This window comes from Artibeus jamaicensis, unplaced genomic scaffold (assembly GCF_021234435.1).
Source record: "Artibeus jamaicensis isolate MK-2021 breed Jamaican fruit bat unplaced genomic scaffold, CSHL_Jam_final scaffold_1019, whole genome shotgun sequence".
Classification (NCBI taxonomy): Eukaryota; Metazoa; Chordata; class Mammalia; order Chiroptera; family Phyllostomidae; genus Artibeus; species Artibeus jamaicensis.
The window spans coordinates 24,943,375-24,957,117 of NW_026522025.1; the positions used below are offsets into that span (position 1 = coordinate 24,943,375).

Below are 13,743 nucleotides of genomic sequence, written 5' to 3' on the forward strand. Positions count from 1 at the left end.
TTTAAGTCCCTTATAAGTACTATATTAGTTTTCTATTGCTTAGTAACAAATCCCCACTAATTTAGCAGTACAGTGCCCACTTTATTATCTCCCAACTCTGTAGGTTCAACTGTGCTCTCTGCTTGGGAACTGAATCAAGGTAAGATATGTATCTGAAGTGCTGGGGACTGCAGGGGAGAGGGCAAATTTGATCAGAGTTAGGCCAGAGGGATGTTATCAAGTGAATGCTGGAATATAAATTGAGTTATAGCCAAGGAAGATAAACTTCACTTTGCCATTTAGATGCCGTAAAGAAAAATTAATGTAACTACATAATTCCAGAAAAATAAGCTCAGGGAAAAAAAATCTTAATGATCAAGCAGTTGTCTTTTATCTGTGTAAAAAAAACTGCCAGACTGACTCAAGTGTCACCACAAAATGGAATTATTTTTAATCAAATTAACTGGGTAACCTGCACCATCTGATTTTTGGCCTGACCAGAAGTGTATGTTGATTTATTTTTTAATTCTACTCATATTAAACTTTAGAGTTAATTAGATGTTGGTTATAATCTTGGCCAAGACCCTTTCTAGCTGTGTTGTGTGTCTCAATTTGTTCATCTATAAAGAAGATGTAATAAAACTTATCCCTAGTGTTATTGACAATAACATTACAAATGTTACTACATTTGTAGTTTATTACTACAAAATGTCTGTAGCAATAAACCAGCTTTTCCAGTTGGAAATATTTCTTTGGCAAAACATAATGCATTTCAGGGTGGATGTTTTACTGAAACACTGTACTACTACAATCTGTTTTTGCTATTACCACAGTATTGCCAGCAAAATAGTCTTTTGTTCCTATAACAGCGTGCTTCCAATACTTCAACTGATTTTTAACTAGTTGCTTTCTCTTTATTTCATATATGAGCTACTAATAATTACTTTAGTTATCATGTTTTAGATAAACATTTCTTGATTAAGATGAACGTGTCTTATGCATCTATTATTGCCAGTGTTTAGAGCATAACCGATTATTTCGATAGCCTAACTATGGGTTTGAGGTAGGTGATCACAGCTGGAAAGAGCCAGAATTCACAGTGCTGTTAAACACACAACTCAGAGTAAAATGCCTTGAATAATGATCATAATGAGGCAGAATATAAAAGCAAACATACATATTTTAATCCACACATTTTTTTCTTCTAAGACCTCAAACTTTGCCTACTGATTTTTTTATTTTCATCATTGCCAAAGAGCTGAAACAATGGAATAAGGATAACAATTAGAAGCCTGTATTAAAAAAACAAAAGACAAGAACTGAAAGGACATCTGAAGACCAGTCAAAAGAGTGAGAAGAGAGAGACTGCTAAAATGAAAACCATGCCATTCTTTATGGAGTAGGTATGAAGAAGAATAAAAAGGTGCTGAGCTTTGTCTTAGTCTATTACTGTACATCTATTAGTTTATACTTAAAAAAAATACCTTTCCTTTCCGAGACAGATAGCTGTCCTCCTCCCTTACATCCTTTCCACAGCCGTCTTTCTGAAGGACACGTCAGATGTATGTTACTCAGCTCATCTGACTTACCTGTCAGCGTACATCTGTTATAGGCATAAGAGATGTGGAAAAATAGTTATTAGCATATGTTTCTGATTTATACTGATGAAAGTATTTTAATAGAAGTACTGAGCAAGAGAGTGCTAGAATCAGCTAGAAGAGCACTAGGTGTAGGCAAACAGAAATAGAAACCCAGAGAGTTTAAATTAGGGTCTACTATTGCCTAGGAGGCCAAATACATGAGTCCTTACCATCTCCTGCTCTTTAAATCCTGACTCCACCTTGTTTTAGGTGTTACCTTGAGCTACTTAACTTCTCTGCACCTTAGCTCCTTCTTTACAAAGAGGGAACTTACTGCTTTCCTTAAAGAGTTACTAATGGGATTGAATAAGATAATAAATATACAGTATTAAAGTAGTGCTTGGAGCATAGTATGTAGTCAGTAAAGGTTAGCTATTATTTTCTTTTTATCATCTTGTTCATAAATATATCACAGCGCTACTGGTGTCATCACTGGGAGTGATGCAGCGAAAGATCACAGGCTTTGAAGCCAGATAGACTTGGGTCGAAATCTCGCCTCTGCCCCATATCAGCACTGTGAACTGGGCAAGTTGACATGTCTGTGATGTAGTTTTCTTATTCACAGTAGAGGAAACACAGTAACTACACCGGGACTTTAGTCAAGATGAAGTGGGTTGATATGGACATGTATGAAGTGCCAGCATGACTTCCTTTCCCTTTCCTCGCTTTCCTTGAAAACTCTGTGGGGTGAGGACTCCATTTTTCCTACTGTCCTCAGCCACCCCAGCGACCTGGTCCTCTGCACCGCCCCCGTGGTGGTGGGAGGAGTCAGATACTGACAGGGATATTCCAAGGCCTGCAGTATGTGGACCAAACTTTCTCTAAAGTTAAACTAACCTGATTGATTAGTCAGCAAGCGTAACAGTGGTTGCATCTAACAACTTATTATGGAGAAGATTTAGGGATAGCAGAAGTTCTTTAGCCAAGGTAAAGACCTCTAAGGCAGAGAAGTGCATCGCAGTGCCTTGGATACACTCCCTGCCCCACTACTGCCACTTCCAAGCTCTCCAACCCCCCTGGGATCGGACCAGGTGGGCATCCCTGCATCTGTCTCTCCTTTCCACCCTCCCCAGTCATTCCCAGTTTTGACCAGGGACTATGACCCATACCTAAGGACAGTAAAGGCTTCTGGGGGGACGTGTGACATACCACCTTAAAACAATTAAAAATTTAAAACTCATTTAATCATACCACTTTCCTTTAATCTTAAGTAAATAAGCATTTTTTGCGTGGACTAGAAATTAATAGTCTTGAAAAGTCTGAGGCATTCCTTAAAACAAAAATATATACGAACTTTCTTTCACATATGTCACAGGGTTGTAATGCGGATTAGTTGGCCTGATTTCTCAGCATAGGGAAATAGTCAGTTCTAGCTTTTGTTGTTATTATTCATGACTGAATCCATCACTCCCAGGCGGTATGGCATGGTGCTGTGGTTTACAGGAGACTTTCTGCCTTTCCCATGATTAGGATGCCATAACTGCTAGAATGACCAGTTCCTATGAGTTGGTGTTAGCCTGTGTTTTGATAGCAGTCACATTCTGTGATAGAGTCTGCAGGTCTTCTCATTCAGTTTTGATTAATTTACTTTCATTGTTACTCAGTACAATCTCTGGTCTGTAGAACATACTTTATCATTGTATTCATTTTACATTTCTTATTTTTCCCTTAATTGACCCCATGCAACATAATATATATAAATTTTATTTATTTTTAATGTTTATTATTTTGTTATTCTAGGTTAAATGACTATATTTTATTCCCTCAAAAAGTGTCACAAAAGGAAATTACAGCATTATTTTGTAAGGATTAGCAGCAGAGAACTGGGGACAATTATTCCTTGGGGTTTTGACACAAATCTTCCCACTAAATAGACTAAAAAAAATACAGATCTGAAAACACATGGATTCTGCGAATGAACCTTCTCTAGAAAGATTAAGTTTTTGGTTTTTCAGATATGTACTGAAAAACCATTTTTCCCCTATGTACTGTTCCACTTAAATTTTTTTATTTTATACATTCTTTCTTCAGCTGGCATGGAGTGAAGATGCATGTGCAGTATTATGATTTGGGAACGTCCCGTTTTGAAGGGAACAGTTTGTATATACCATGACGTGTCTTCTCATTTCTTGGCAACTTTCAAAGTCTTTTGGCAAAGACAGGAATGTGGTATCATTTTGGCTATTGGTTAATTCTCCACCAACAAATCAAGCAGAAAGAAGTTCATCTGCACAACTATTTTTATATTTTAAGACACTGAGGTACACTTTGGGGTGAGCAACATTTCACAGCTGTTCAAAAGTTGGCATATAAGAGCTACCATACCCTTTTGTCCTTTTATTCCTTCCTATTGTAATATTTCTGTGTTATCTCTAAATCATTCATATGTGCAAAATACTGTGTTAGTTTTAATGAGTATTCAATAGGTTGAAAATGGTTGAAATGCTGTTACCTTTAATATTCAACAATGTAGACATTTACAAAAATTAAGTACGGATAAATTCATAGTTGCAAAGATACAGCCTATCAAAGCCTCTATGTTTCCATATGGTAACTTTATTTTTAAGCCTATTATTCTGGAGTTGCACAAGAGTAAGTTTTTTTCTGAAGTTTTTTATGATCACTGTTGCAGAGATAAAATAATCAATTTCAAGAATAAACCCTATTAAATTAAATCACCACAAATATATTTAACTCTTAAAGTCACCTGTTGAATTGATAAGATTTGGTGATTTGTATAATGTGCCTTTTCCAAATTGGCTATTGAAGTTAAATTAAAATGAAATTTCTCACTTGCCAACACTCACAGGTGCTGTGACATTTAAAAAACCAACCATTTACACATAGTTCTTTAGTCAGTAGTATCCAAATTAACGCATAGATTAAACTTCTAACATGGAGATGCCACGGAATGGATGGTCCTTTGGCAAAGTTTCCAGATGGACTTTTTCATCTTCCAGTAAGGCTGGATTGCAATCTCATAATCACACTTAGCCCCTTATCTCTGTGGTTATTCAAATGCCAAACCTAAAGACCAGTCTTTCGATGGCAGTGTTATAAGGGACAATAACTTGTAAATCTATGAATTGCACTTCTGTGTACTCTTTCATACTCCAAAGAACTGTCCCTGAGTTAGTCTTCTTTGATGATACAAAGGAGAAAAGGAATGGTCTGCTTCTTGAAATAAGAAAATACCCACTTCAGAGACTGGATGCCACCATGTGTAATCATGATAAACATTGTTCATGGGAAGATAAATATTTATAATATTCTAGAAATGGTTTTGTACCTAAAGAAGTTGGACATTCTACCAGAAATGGTTTCAATTAAATTGTCATAAAAATTAGTACCAAGGAGAAATTCAGACAAACTACAGTGGAATCACCATAAATTCAAAATTAGTCACTCCAAATAACTGAAGTTTTGATGTACCAGAAAAATTACCAAAACAATACACTTTTTAATGACCACATCTGGGGTCATATACCAGTAAAAAGCCCTGCCTGTGACATGTTTTACATGCCTGTATTATGTCACTTAAAGCATCATAATTTTGCTTTTGTCAGTCTTTCCTTAGAGGGACTTTATTCATTCAATAAATATCAGCTTCCTTACAGTCTACCAGTTGCTAGGAATATTGCAGAGAAAGAATCAGACAAAAATATGCTTTCGAGAGTACATTCTAGTGTGAGAGAGAGAAATAAAAACTAGATAAACAAGCAAAACATATCATATGTTAGATAGGATTCTCCTAAATATTCATCTCTGCCTCACTAGCATTTAGCACAATACATGGACATGGTAGACACTCAAAAACTACTCACTGCTCTGTTGGTTTACTTTTAGGATTGTGCAAAAAAAAAAGCATAATTCTTGAATTTACTGTTGCTTTTAATGTGAACAAACAGTGGAGTCCTGACACTGACCAACAGACATACAAAGGAAATTTGTAGGGTTAGGGATAATGGAATCACTTCCAGAATATAACGTTAGTGAACATGAGCTCTGTTATGTGTGAGTAAAGTAGCCTGGCAGATTCATTAATATTGGTGATCTCAGCAATTGACATAAATTGTATTATGGAGCCTAAATAAATGGAGATTTGGAGACTTTATTTAAAGTGTTAACTATTTCATTCTCTGCAATTGTTGAAGAACATAAACGTTTCTCCCCATACATTCCATTGACCTCGGTATTTCTTAATTTTGAGTGGTTCAGAGGTATCCTATTAATTAATTAATTTTTCCATAGGGTGTCTGAATCCTTGGCCCTGTCTACTTCTCAGTTAAGATTCTAATCATCATTCCAACAGTGAGGAACAATTGCAACATGTCAAAGTCCAAAGAAAGACATTTTAGAAAATAACACATAATAATTCAGTGTGCCCAGTAGCTCTCGGGAACTAGATGAAAAGCTATGTGTGTGACGGGACCATGTACATGACGTGTGCTAGTCAAAAAAGAAGCCTTTCAGGGCTTGTGCAGTGACTATTGACAGAGCCCATGAAGACTGGCGGAGCTTCCTCCTTCTCACCCCAGCTTCCTCGCTTCTGCAAGTCTTGTCAGGGATTGAATGTTTCGGGGAAGTCTATGCACCTCATTCACATACACATAGACGTTCATAAATGGTGCACATTAGTTCTGGTTCTTTAGTGCAATAGTATATTTCAATAAATTTACTTGGGGGGGAGCACAAATTACAAAAGCAATGCATGGTCTATCTAATAATATTAGTAAATTAAAGACAAATCAAAGGAGGAAATAAAAATCCTCTGTAATTCTACTATCTAGAGTTTTCCAGTGAAAACACAGCCATACCCCAGTCTTCCTCCTATGCATGTGCAAAATTACATATATATAAACATACATATATTTAATTTGCAAAATTGGGATCACATAGTCAATGCAATTTCGCTTTTTAAAATGTTAATATTGAATCACAGACATTAATGCTTGCATATTTTTCCATTACATGAAATCACCATGTTTTTATTTTTTGTTGGGTATATAAGTGATCCCAAATATTCAGCGATACACTATTATCAATAATGTACTAATGATCATCCTGTGACATAAATAGTCCACCCATATCTTTGTTGGTGGCTAAGTGATTGGTGCTTCTCCCAGCCAGGCCCTAGAGCAACCTCTCTTCCAGGCTGGGCAGGGGGTGGAAAGAGGGAGAGAGAGCAGGTGTAAAGGCCAGGGCACTGTCAGGTGTTCTGGAGAGAAGCCTGGGCCCTGGTTTCTCTCAGTGGAGGACTCGATGTCTTTTCACAGTTGGTGACATTGCCTTTTGCAGAGGAGACAGAAGAGTCAGAAAAATGCATGCCAGGTAACTCAGGCACTTTAAATGTGCTCATCTCCACACTAGCCCCAGCTCTTTCATGCAGTTTATACTGACCATCTTCGTTCCATCTATGCAGAGCTGTATCTTAATGGGGCTCTGAGATCTTCAGAAACACACCTAGTCATTACTAGAAAATGCATGCACTTAATACTTTTGAGGCCAGAGAAATATTTGTTCATTCATTCTCGAACCACCCGCCTGTCCCCAACCCCCAAACCTAGGAAATAGACTGTAAGTTCCACGAGGGCAGGCACGTGTCTACTGGTTCTGCCATTGTATCCTCAGTGCGGAGCACATTGCCTGGCACATAGCAGATAATTAATAAATATTTGATGAGTAAGAAAAAATATTAGTAATATTATCTCATCCACCTGCCACTTGGGTCTTGACTCTGCTTTTGCTGAAAGAAACTGGGTCCATGCAGGTTTATTTCTTCAATCCTGTTGGCTCACCTGGGGAGCGACAGCCTTACCTGACCCAGGCTCTATTGTGTGGGGACTGTAATTTTTTCTGTTGAAACTTGCTTGTCCTGATTTACAGACAGAATCTTTAGGTCTGCTGTTTGGTACATTATTCCCCTGGGACATGATCCTCGGGGGAAAGAATCATGTCCCAAGGGATCTGCGTGGTCTGTAGGATCCTGTTCCTTCTACTGACACCTTGAAGTCCTTCACTATTACATGCTGTTTTATTGACATTTTAGGCTTAAAATATTAGACTGTTGTGATGGCTGACCAGATGTTTCTCTGATGAGTTCCAGAAATAGCCTCAATGAATAAAAGTAACACAATTTTATTTGTTTTAACACTTACCGTATAAATCCTAGGTGTCAGCTTTATTCTGGGTACTAGAAGAGAATGTAGAGGAAGAGATGCTCGTAGGTATACAGTCAGTTACTGCAGCATAATTAGCATGTGCACAACATATATGTACACACAGCAGATACACAGCATAATTCCCCTGCAGTGTGATAAGGGATATAACTGGGTACGTACAAGATTCTGTGAAAGCACAAAGGAGGGAGCTACCTGCTAATTCATCTCAGTGAAGCTGGGGAAGGTTTCGTGGAGGTAGCTTATTTTTCAATGGGGTTCGAAATATGAGTAAGAGTATGTCAGGCAAAGAAAGGGGGGATAGTTCAAAACAAAGAGTCGTGCAAGCCAAAGCTCAGAAAGGTGTGGTGCACGTGGGACCAGCGAAGCCTTCCCAGTGGTCAGAGCGTAGGGTGTTCCCAGGGAGAGTGGACTGTAGAGGTGCACTTCGGATGCATAATCAAGGTACCAGCTGAGGAGTTTGTACTTTGTTATGTAAATTATGAAGGTGTTGATAAGGGACGTTTATCCCTCAACCATTAGTATCATCAGGCCAAATTAAGACATTTCCTTCTGATAATGGTCTGTTAAGAAGATCAAGAAGACTTGATTTCCTCCTCATTTGGATTTTAGGCTTTGCTATATCCTCTCTTAATCCTGGAGTCATAACGGTCCAAGACTTTCTTAATTTTTGTTTCACCTTTCGTTCATTTTATTATTTATTTATTTATTTATTTATTTATTTATTTACAGAGGATGGGAGGGAGGAGAGAGGGAGGGAAATAAACATTGATATGAGAGAGAAGCCTTGATTGGTTGCCTCTACCATGTGCCTTGATTGGGAATGGAACCTGCAAGTCAGGCATGTGCCCTGACCAGGAATTGAACCGGCGACCTTTTGCTTTGTGGGGTGACTCCCACCTATAGAGCCACACAAGTCAGGGCCCTTTATTTCTTAATTGTTTTTATAGCTAAACTCTTTTCAACAATTCAGTTTCAATAAACAGTTCTAGAACTGTTTATTTGGTGTCCAAAGCTGGGTTCAAACCTGAGATTAGACCAGTTCTAGCATGTAGCATGGACCATTTATGGAACTCATTCCACAAAACGGTCTGTTACATTACGGGTGGTCAGAAAATGGCCACGTGAGACCAATCTATATCAAATCTCAGTGGCAGCTGAGAACTTATCTCCTCAAAGCCCTTAGAAAATTCCATTGAATTTTTGGAAGGTTTTAGCCAAGCAATATCTATGATGGATGGAGGAAAGGGAAAATGAAATAACTGACATCATTGTAGTTATCAAGAAGAAATTTCTAAAAGTAACATTTCAGAAAAATATCATATGCCATGTACAAGTTAATATCAGATGCTCTAAATTTCTTTTTTAAACCCTTATCGATACATTATCTATAATATAGCTTAACTATATTTTATTCACAAAAATACATTTTAGATTTTTTAATTGAAATATAAAAATGTATGTTGGCTTTGAGCTTATTATTCTTGGAAGTAAAAAAAAAACAGTGTTGGGCCTCTCGAGTCTTATTTGTGCGAATTTGACTTGCCATGTAAGTTATCATTTTTGTAGTTTTGATATCAATTTCAATTCAAAGGATTCAGATGTATGCATCAACATTTCTGCTATTGCTCATTTTTTTGGTCAGTATTTTGCAAAACAATGTCACAGTGTGGAAGGTGAAATGAATACCATGTATCATAGCTAGTTAAGTTAAAAAAAACAAACATTAGGACTAAGAAAATGTTTATTAACTGATTTCCCTTGCTGTTCATTTCGCAGCTGACAATGGCCAACATTGGAATAAATGGAAATCGTTCTACTGAGACCTGTGAAACAACACTCTTTGCTCTCCGAATGGCAACATGGAATCAAATCTTAGATCCCTGGGTCTATATTCTTCTACGGAAGGCTGTCCTTAAGAATCTCTACAAGGTTGCCAGACGCTTTTGTGGAGTGAATGTCATCAGCTTACATGGTTGGGAGCTTAGCTCCATTAAAAATTCCTTAAAGGTTTCTGCAATTTCTGAGTCACCAGTTGCAGAGAAAATAAATCAGCAATCACCCGGTTTAATAGGACAGTCATTCAGTGTAAGTTTAGGACAAAATTAAGAGAAGTTTGGCAATGTTTCAGTTAGTTGGGTGAGTATATAAAGCCTAACTGTCAAATTTAGGCATCAGCAAATAGTGTGGGGAGCACTTTTGTCAGATTCAGCTTTTGAAATTTGTAAAATTAACTGTGTAATTGCAGATTTTCACTTTGCTTTGCCAACTGCAGATAAACATGATGAAATAATGCCATGGAAGTCAAGTTGAAAACAATTTCGGGCTTATCTGTGTTATTTATGCTTTTGGAATGAGTGACTCTGTTGAGTCCTAAAGCATTTACTTGGCCTATTTGCCAAAGAACATCTTAAAACTACCCGCATTGTGAAACAGCTATTTGGTGGCCACTGCTCTGTAGCTGTTCCTTATAGACTAGGCTCACTGAAATGGAGCACCCTCCTATTTTGATCTGGCCTGTTTTACCTTTCATTGTGTAACCTCAGTTAATGTATGTATGGTTATGTCACATGGGGTTCACTGTGGTTTATTATAATGACCTCCATATACACCAGACGTGGCTGACAGGTTGCCTGGTCTTGCAGCCCTGTTTAGAATGATGCTGTCCTTGTCATATTTGACAAATATGACTGCTTACATTGATGTATATGAAGGTCAACTGTTATTTGAAGGTTTTCTTGGTAAGTCATAGATTTGCATACTTTTCCAATAATCCCCTTTTCCTTTGGAAATTCAAGGGCACAGAAATAATTTTTAGAGAAACAAAGACTCTATCTTGGCTTGGGTAGAGGTGATTTGCATTAGAGCAGTTCCTAAGCAGCTCTGCCATGGATAATGCAGACAGAACTTCAATACAGTGGTAGGTGCAAAGAGCACTGACAAAGGCACTTTACTTTAAATAATCATATTTGTGTCACAGAAAAGAAGAAACACAATCTATGTATAAATATATGAAGACTATCTGCACGTAGTGTGTTTCTATCTGCAGGTGGCACGTTTTTACTTTCCACTTACAAACACACACACACACACACACACAGCAGCAGGACATCAAAAGTTTCCGTTAAAAGCAACTTCGTTAAATCTGTCAGAGGGCATCTTCTAAAGCCTGTGCTACCCGTGTTAAGAGAAGGATTGGAAGTAGCTAGGTGTTTGGAGATCATAATAGTGGTTAACCAAGAGCTCTAGGGGTAATAATCTTTTCCCAAATTTCCTGCTAAAACTTTAGACTCTTTCTTTGCTTGTTTGTGTAATTCAACCCATGAAGTTTTAGTAATCTTTCAAAATGTCCTGCATTCATTAGAATATAGGGTAGGTAGTTCTGCTTTGTAATAGTAAAATGCACTTCTGTTGCCTTCATTAACTGGGGCTCATTTCAGAGTTAATCTTTCCTGTGAGACTGATTTCAGATTCTCTGTGAAATTTGGGCAGTTCAACTAGACTTAAGTCATATTCACAGATTTTTGTTTTTGACTGGTAATGTACATTAGAAGTTGTTGTCTACTTTTGTGAAGTTTGGAAAATTGTCATGAATAAGTTAAAAAAGATTAAGTGAATAGCCTCAGTGAAGATTTAATGGCAACCATTTCATTCAGTGAAGTTAAAGAAGGGAAACTCGCATATACATACTGGTATGTGATGTTCTTAATTTAAGACCAGTAAATGAGTAATCATACAAATTTAGGTTGTTCTATTTATAGAGCACATAGTAGATGTTTGATAAATACTTACCAAATTGAATCGCAAGAATTTCTTAATATGAAATGAGCATGGAAGTGCAAAGATTTTGTACATTTTTAATTTAAATGGACAATTACAGTGGTAATTGTGAGATATATGCATATATACTTGTATATGTATATATATGCACATATATTTGTGTGTATATATAGTGTAGATGCTTAAAAAAAGCCATTACAATTTATGATTGCTGTTATATTCCTAAGTGCTCTCTTGTGTTTTAAGAGGACTGAAAGCCTGGTTCCCAGGTAATATCTATTTGTCACAGTTGCTTCAAAATATTGGTGTCCTGTGAGCTGAGACACAGGGAACCAGACCTCTGTTGGTTTTCCTTATGCTGGCTGGGCAAGACGCTGCAGTGCACACTGTCTTGTATTGTGACCCTGGTGAGGGGCTGGGGAGAGAGTCTCATTCAGACTTCTGGTCCTCTTCTCCTTGAGGCTTTTCCAGTTGATTGGCAGAATTGTTGCTCTGTTGCTGTGATGTCACCCTGGCCATGTGTGTCTGAACGGAGGAGATGTGGGGACGTGACCACGTGTGGCAATGCGTGAGCACGCAAAGTTGTTCTGCACATGTCCTGGGAGAATTATCTATATTATCCGAGCACAGGATTAGGGTTTATGATGAGATGAAACCTAAGAAGTAGACACCAAAAATTGAAAAAAAATGTCTAGTAGAAGAATATTCATTTACATTGTTTTAGGCTTTCACCCAAGGAAAATGAAACAAAGCAAACACCACCAGATGCCTATCTGAGTTTAGAATTTTACTCTTGTTATTAATCATATTTCAATGTTGTTAGGCAATTTATTACATCAAGAATAGTAGAGTGGAGCATTCACCAATAACTTTTTGGTGAATATAGATTTTTTTAAGTAGGAGTATATATGTTCGACTATGGGAAATAAATAATATAAATAGTGTTCAACAAGTTCACTGATTTTGCAGTTTCAAACTCTATTTTAAAATTCACAATTAGACCAGAGTAAATGAATTTTTCTTGTCATTGGGTAAAGTAGTAAGCAACTTCTCATGTTATTTGTCATATTATTTCTGGGTAATTATATTATTATGGGCAAATGATTTGAAAATGCCAGGCTTTTCCTGATGATAATGAATTTAAAAAAAAAATAAGAAAAAGAAATCCAACAGCAAATGGGTTTTCTAATTATGAACACAAAGACAGAGAATGATGACTCATAATTAGCTGTGGATATGATCCCAAACATGAGACGTTTTACTGATGGATTTAATTAGGTGATAGAAATATGCTCTTGCAGACTTTTTTCTAAAGGGGAAGATTTGATTCTACTTATCCATATTGCTGAAGTGGAAGATACCTAAAAGTTCACACACACACACACACACACACACACACACACACACACGATGCAAAACCTGTCCTATGTAACAAATAGTCTTGTTTGCTCTAGTCTTGCCTTTTAGACTTAAAAACAAAAACTTGCTTTAGTTATGTGCCTGGTCTTAGAACCCAAGTAAGAGCACTTGTTAGATACAGAGAATGAATTTTTTGTGACACTCATTGCTGGGTTCACCTGTGTTGCCATTATCGTCCCAAATCAATAAACCGTGGTTGGAATATACAGGATGGAAACGTACATTTTCTTAATTCTTCATCTGGGTGTCAGAATATCTTACTACCCAGTAGATAGTGTTGGACTTCCACTTGGTACTGACATAACTTGTTACTGACATGTCAACTAATAGTAGATCTGTGTCTTGTGTGAATAAATGTATTTTGTGTTTTTCCTACTTGTCGGATTGTGTAAGAGGGTAAATAATGACATATTTTGTTGTGTCCATTGGTATTCAATTTGTAATGTTTGCAATTTGACTAGTTTAAAACTTCAAACAAATGGTTTTATAATAAACTTGAACTAGCATTTATCAAGAGTGGTTATTTTTTAAGAAAATCATACAAAAGTTGGAACTGTTGCCCTGGCTGGTGTAGCTCAGTGGATTGAGTGTGGGCCTGCACACCAAAGGGTCACTGGTTCAATTCCCAGTCAGGGCACATGCCTGGGTCCCCAGTAGTGGGCGTGTGAGAAGCAACCACACATTCATGTCTCTCTCCCTCTCTTTCTCCATCCCTTCCCTTCTCTCTAAAAATAAAGAAATAAAAT

General features: G+C 37.2%; 1 protein-coding gene across 14 annotated transcripts in view; it reads left to right on the forward strand.

Annotated features, from left to right (window-relative positions):
- Positions 1 to 13,203, forward strand: part of PTGFR (prostaglandin F receptor) — a 52,557-nt gene extending 39,354 nt beyond the window's left edge. For all 14 annotated transcript variants that reach the window (XM_053655601.1, XM_053655603.1, XM_053655602.1 and 11 more), the window contains one exon: positions 9,578 to 13,203. In XM_053655601.1, the coding sequence (XP_053511576.1) occupies positions 9,578 to 9,907 (330 nt within the window). In that variant the 3' untranslated portion in view covers positions 9,908 to 13,203. The remainder of the gene's footprint in view (positions 1 to 9,577) is intronic.
- The last annotated feature ends 540 nt before the right edge of the window (positions 13,204 to 13,743 follow it).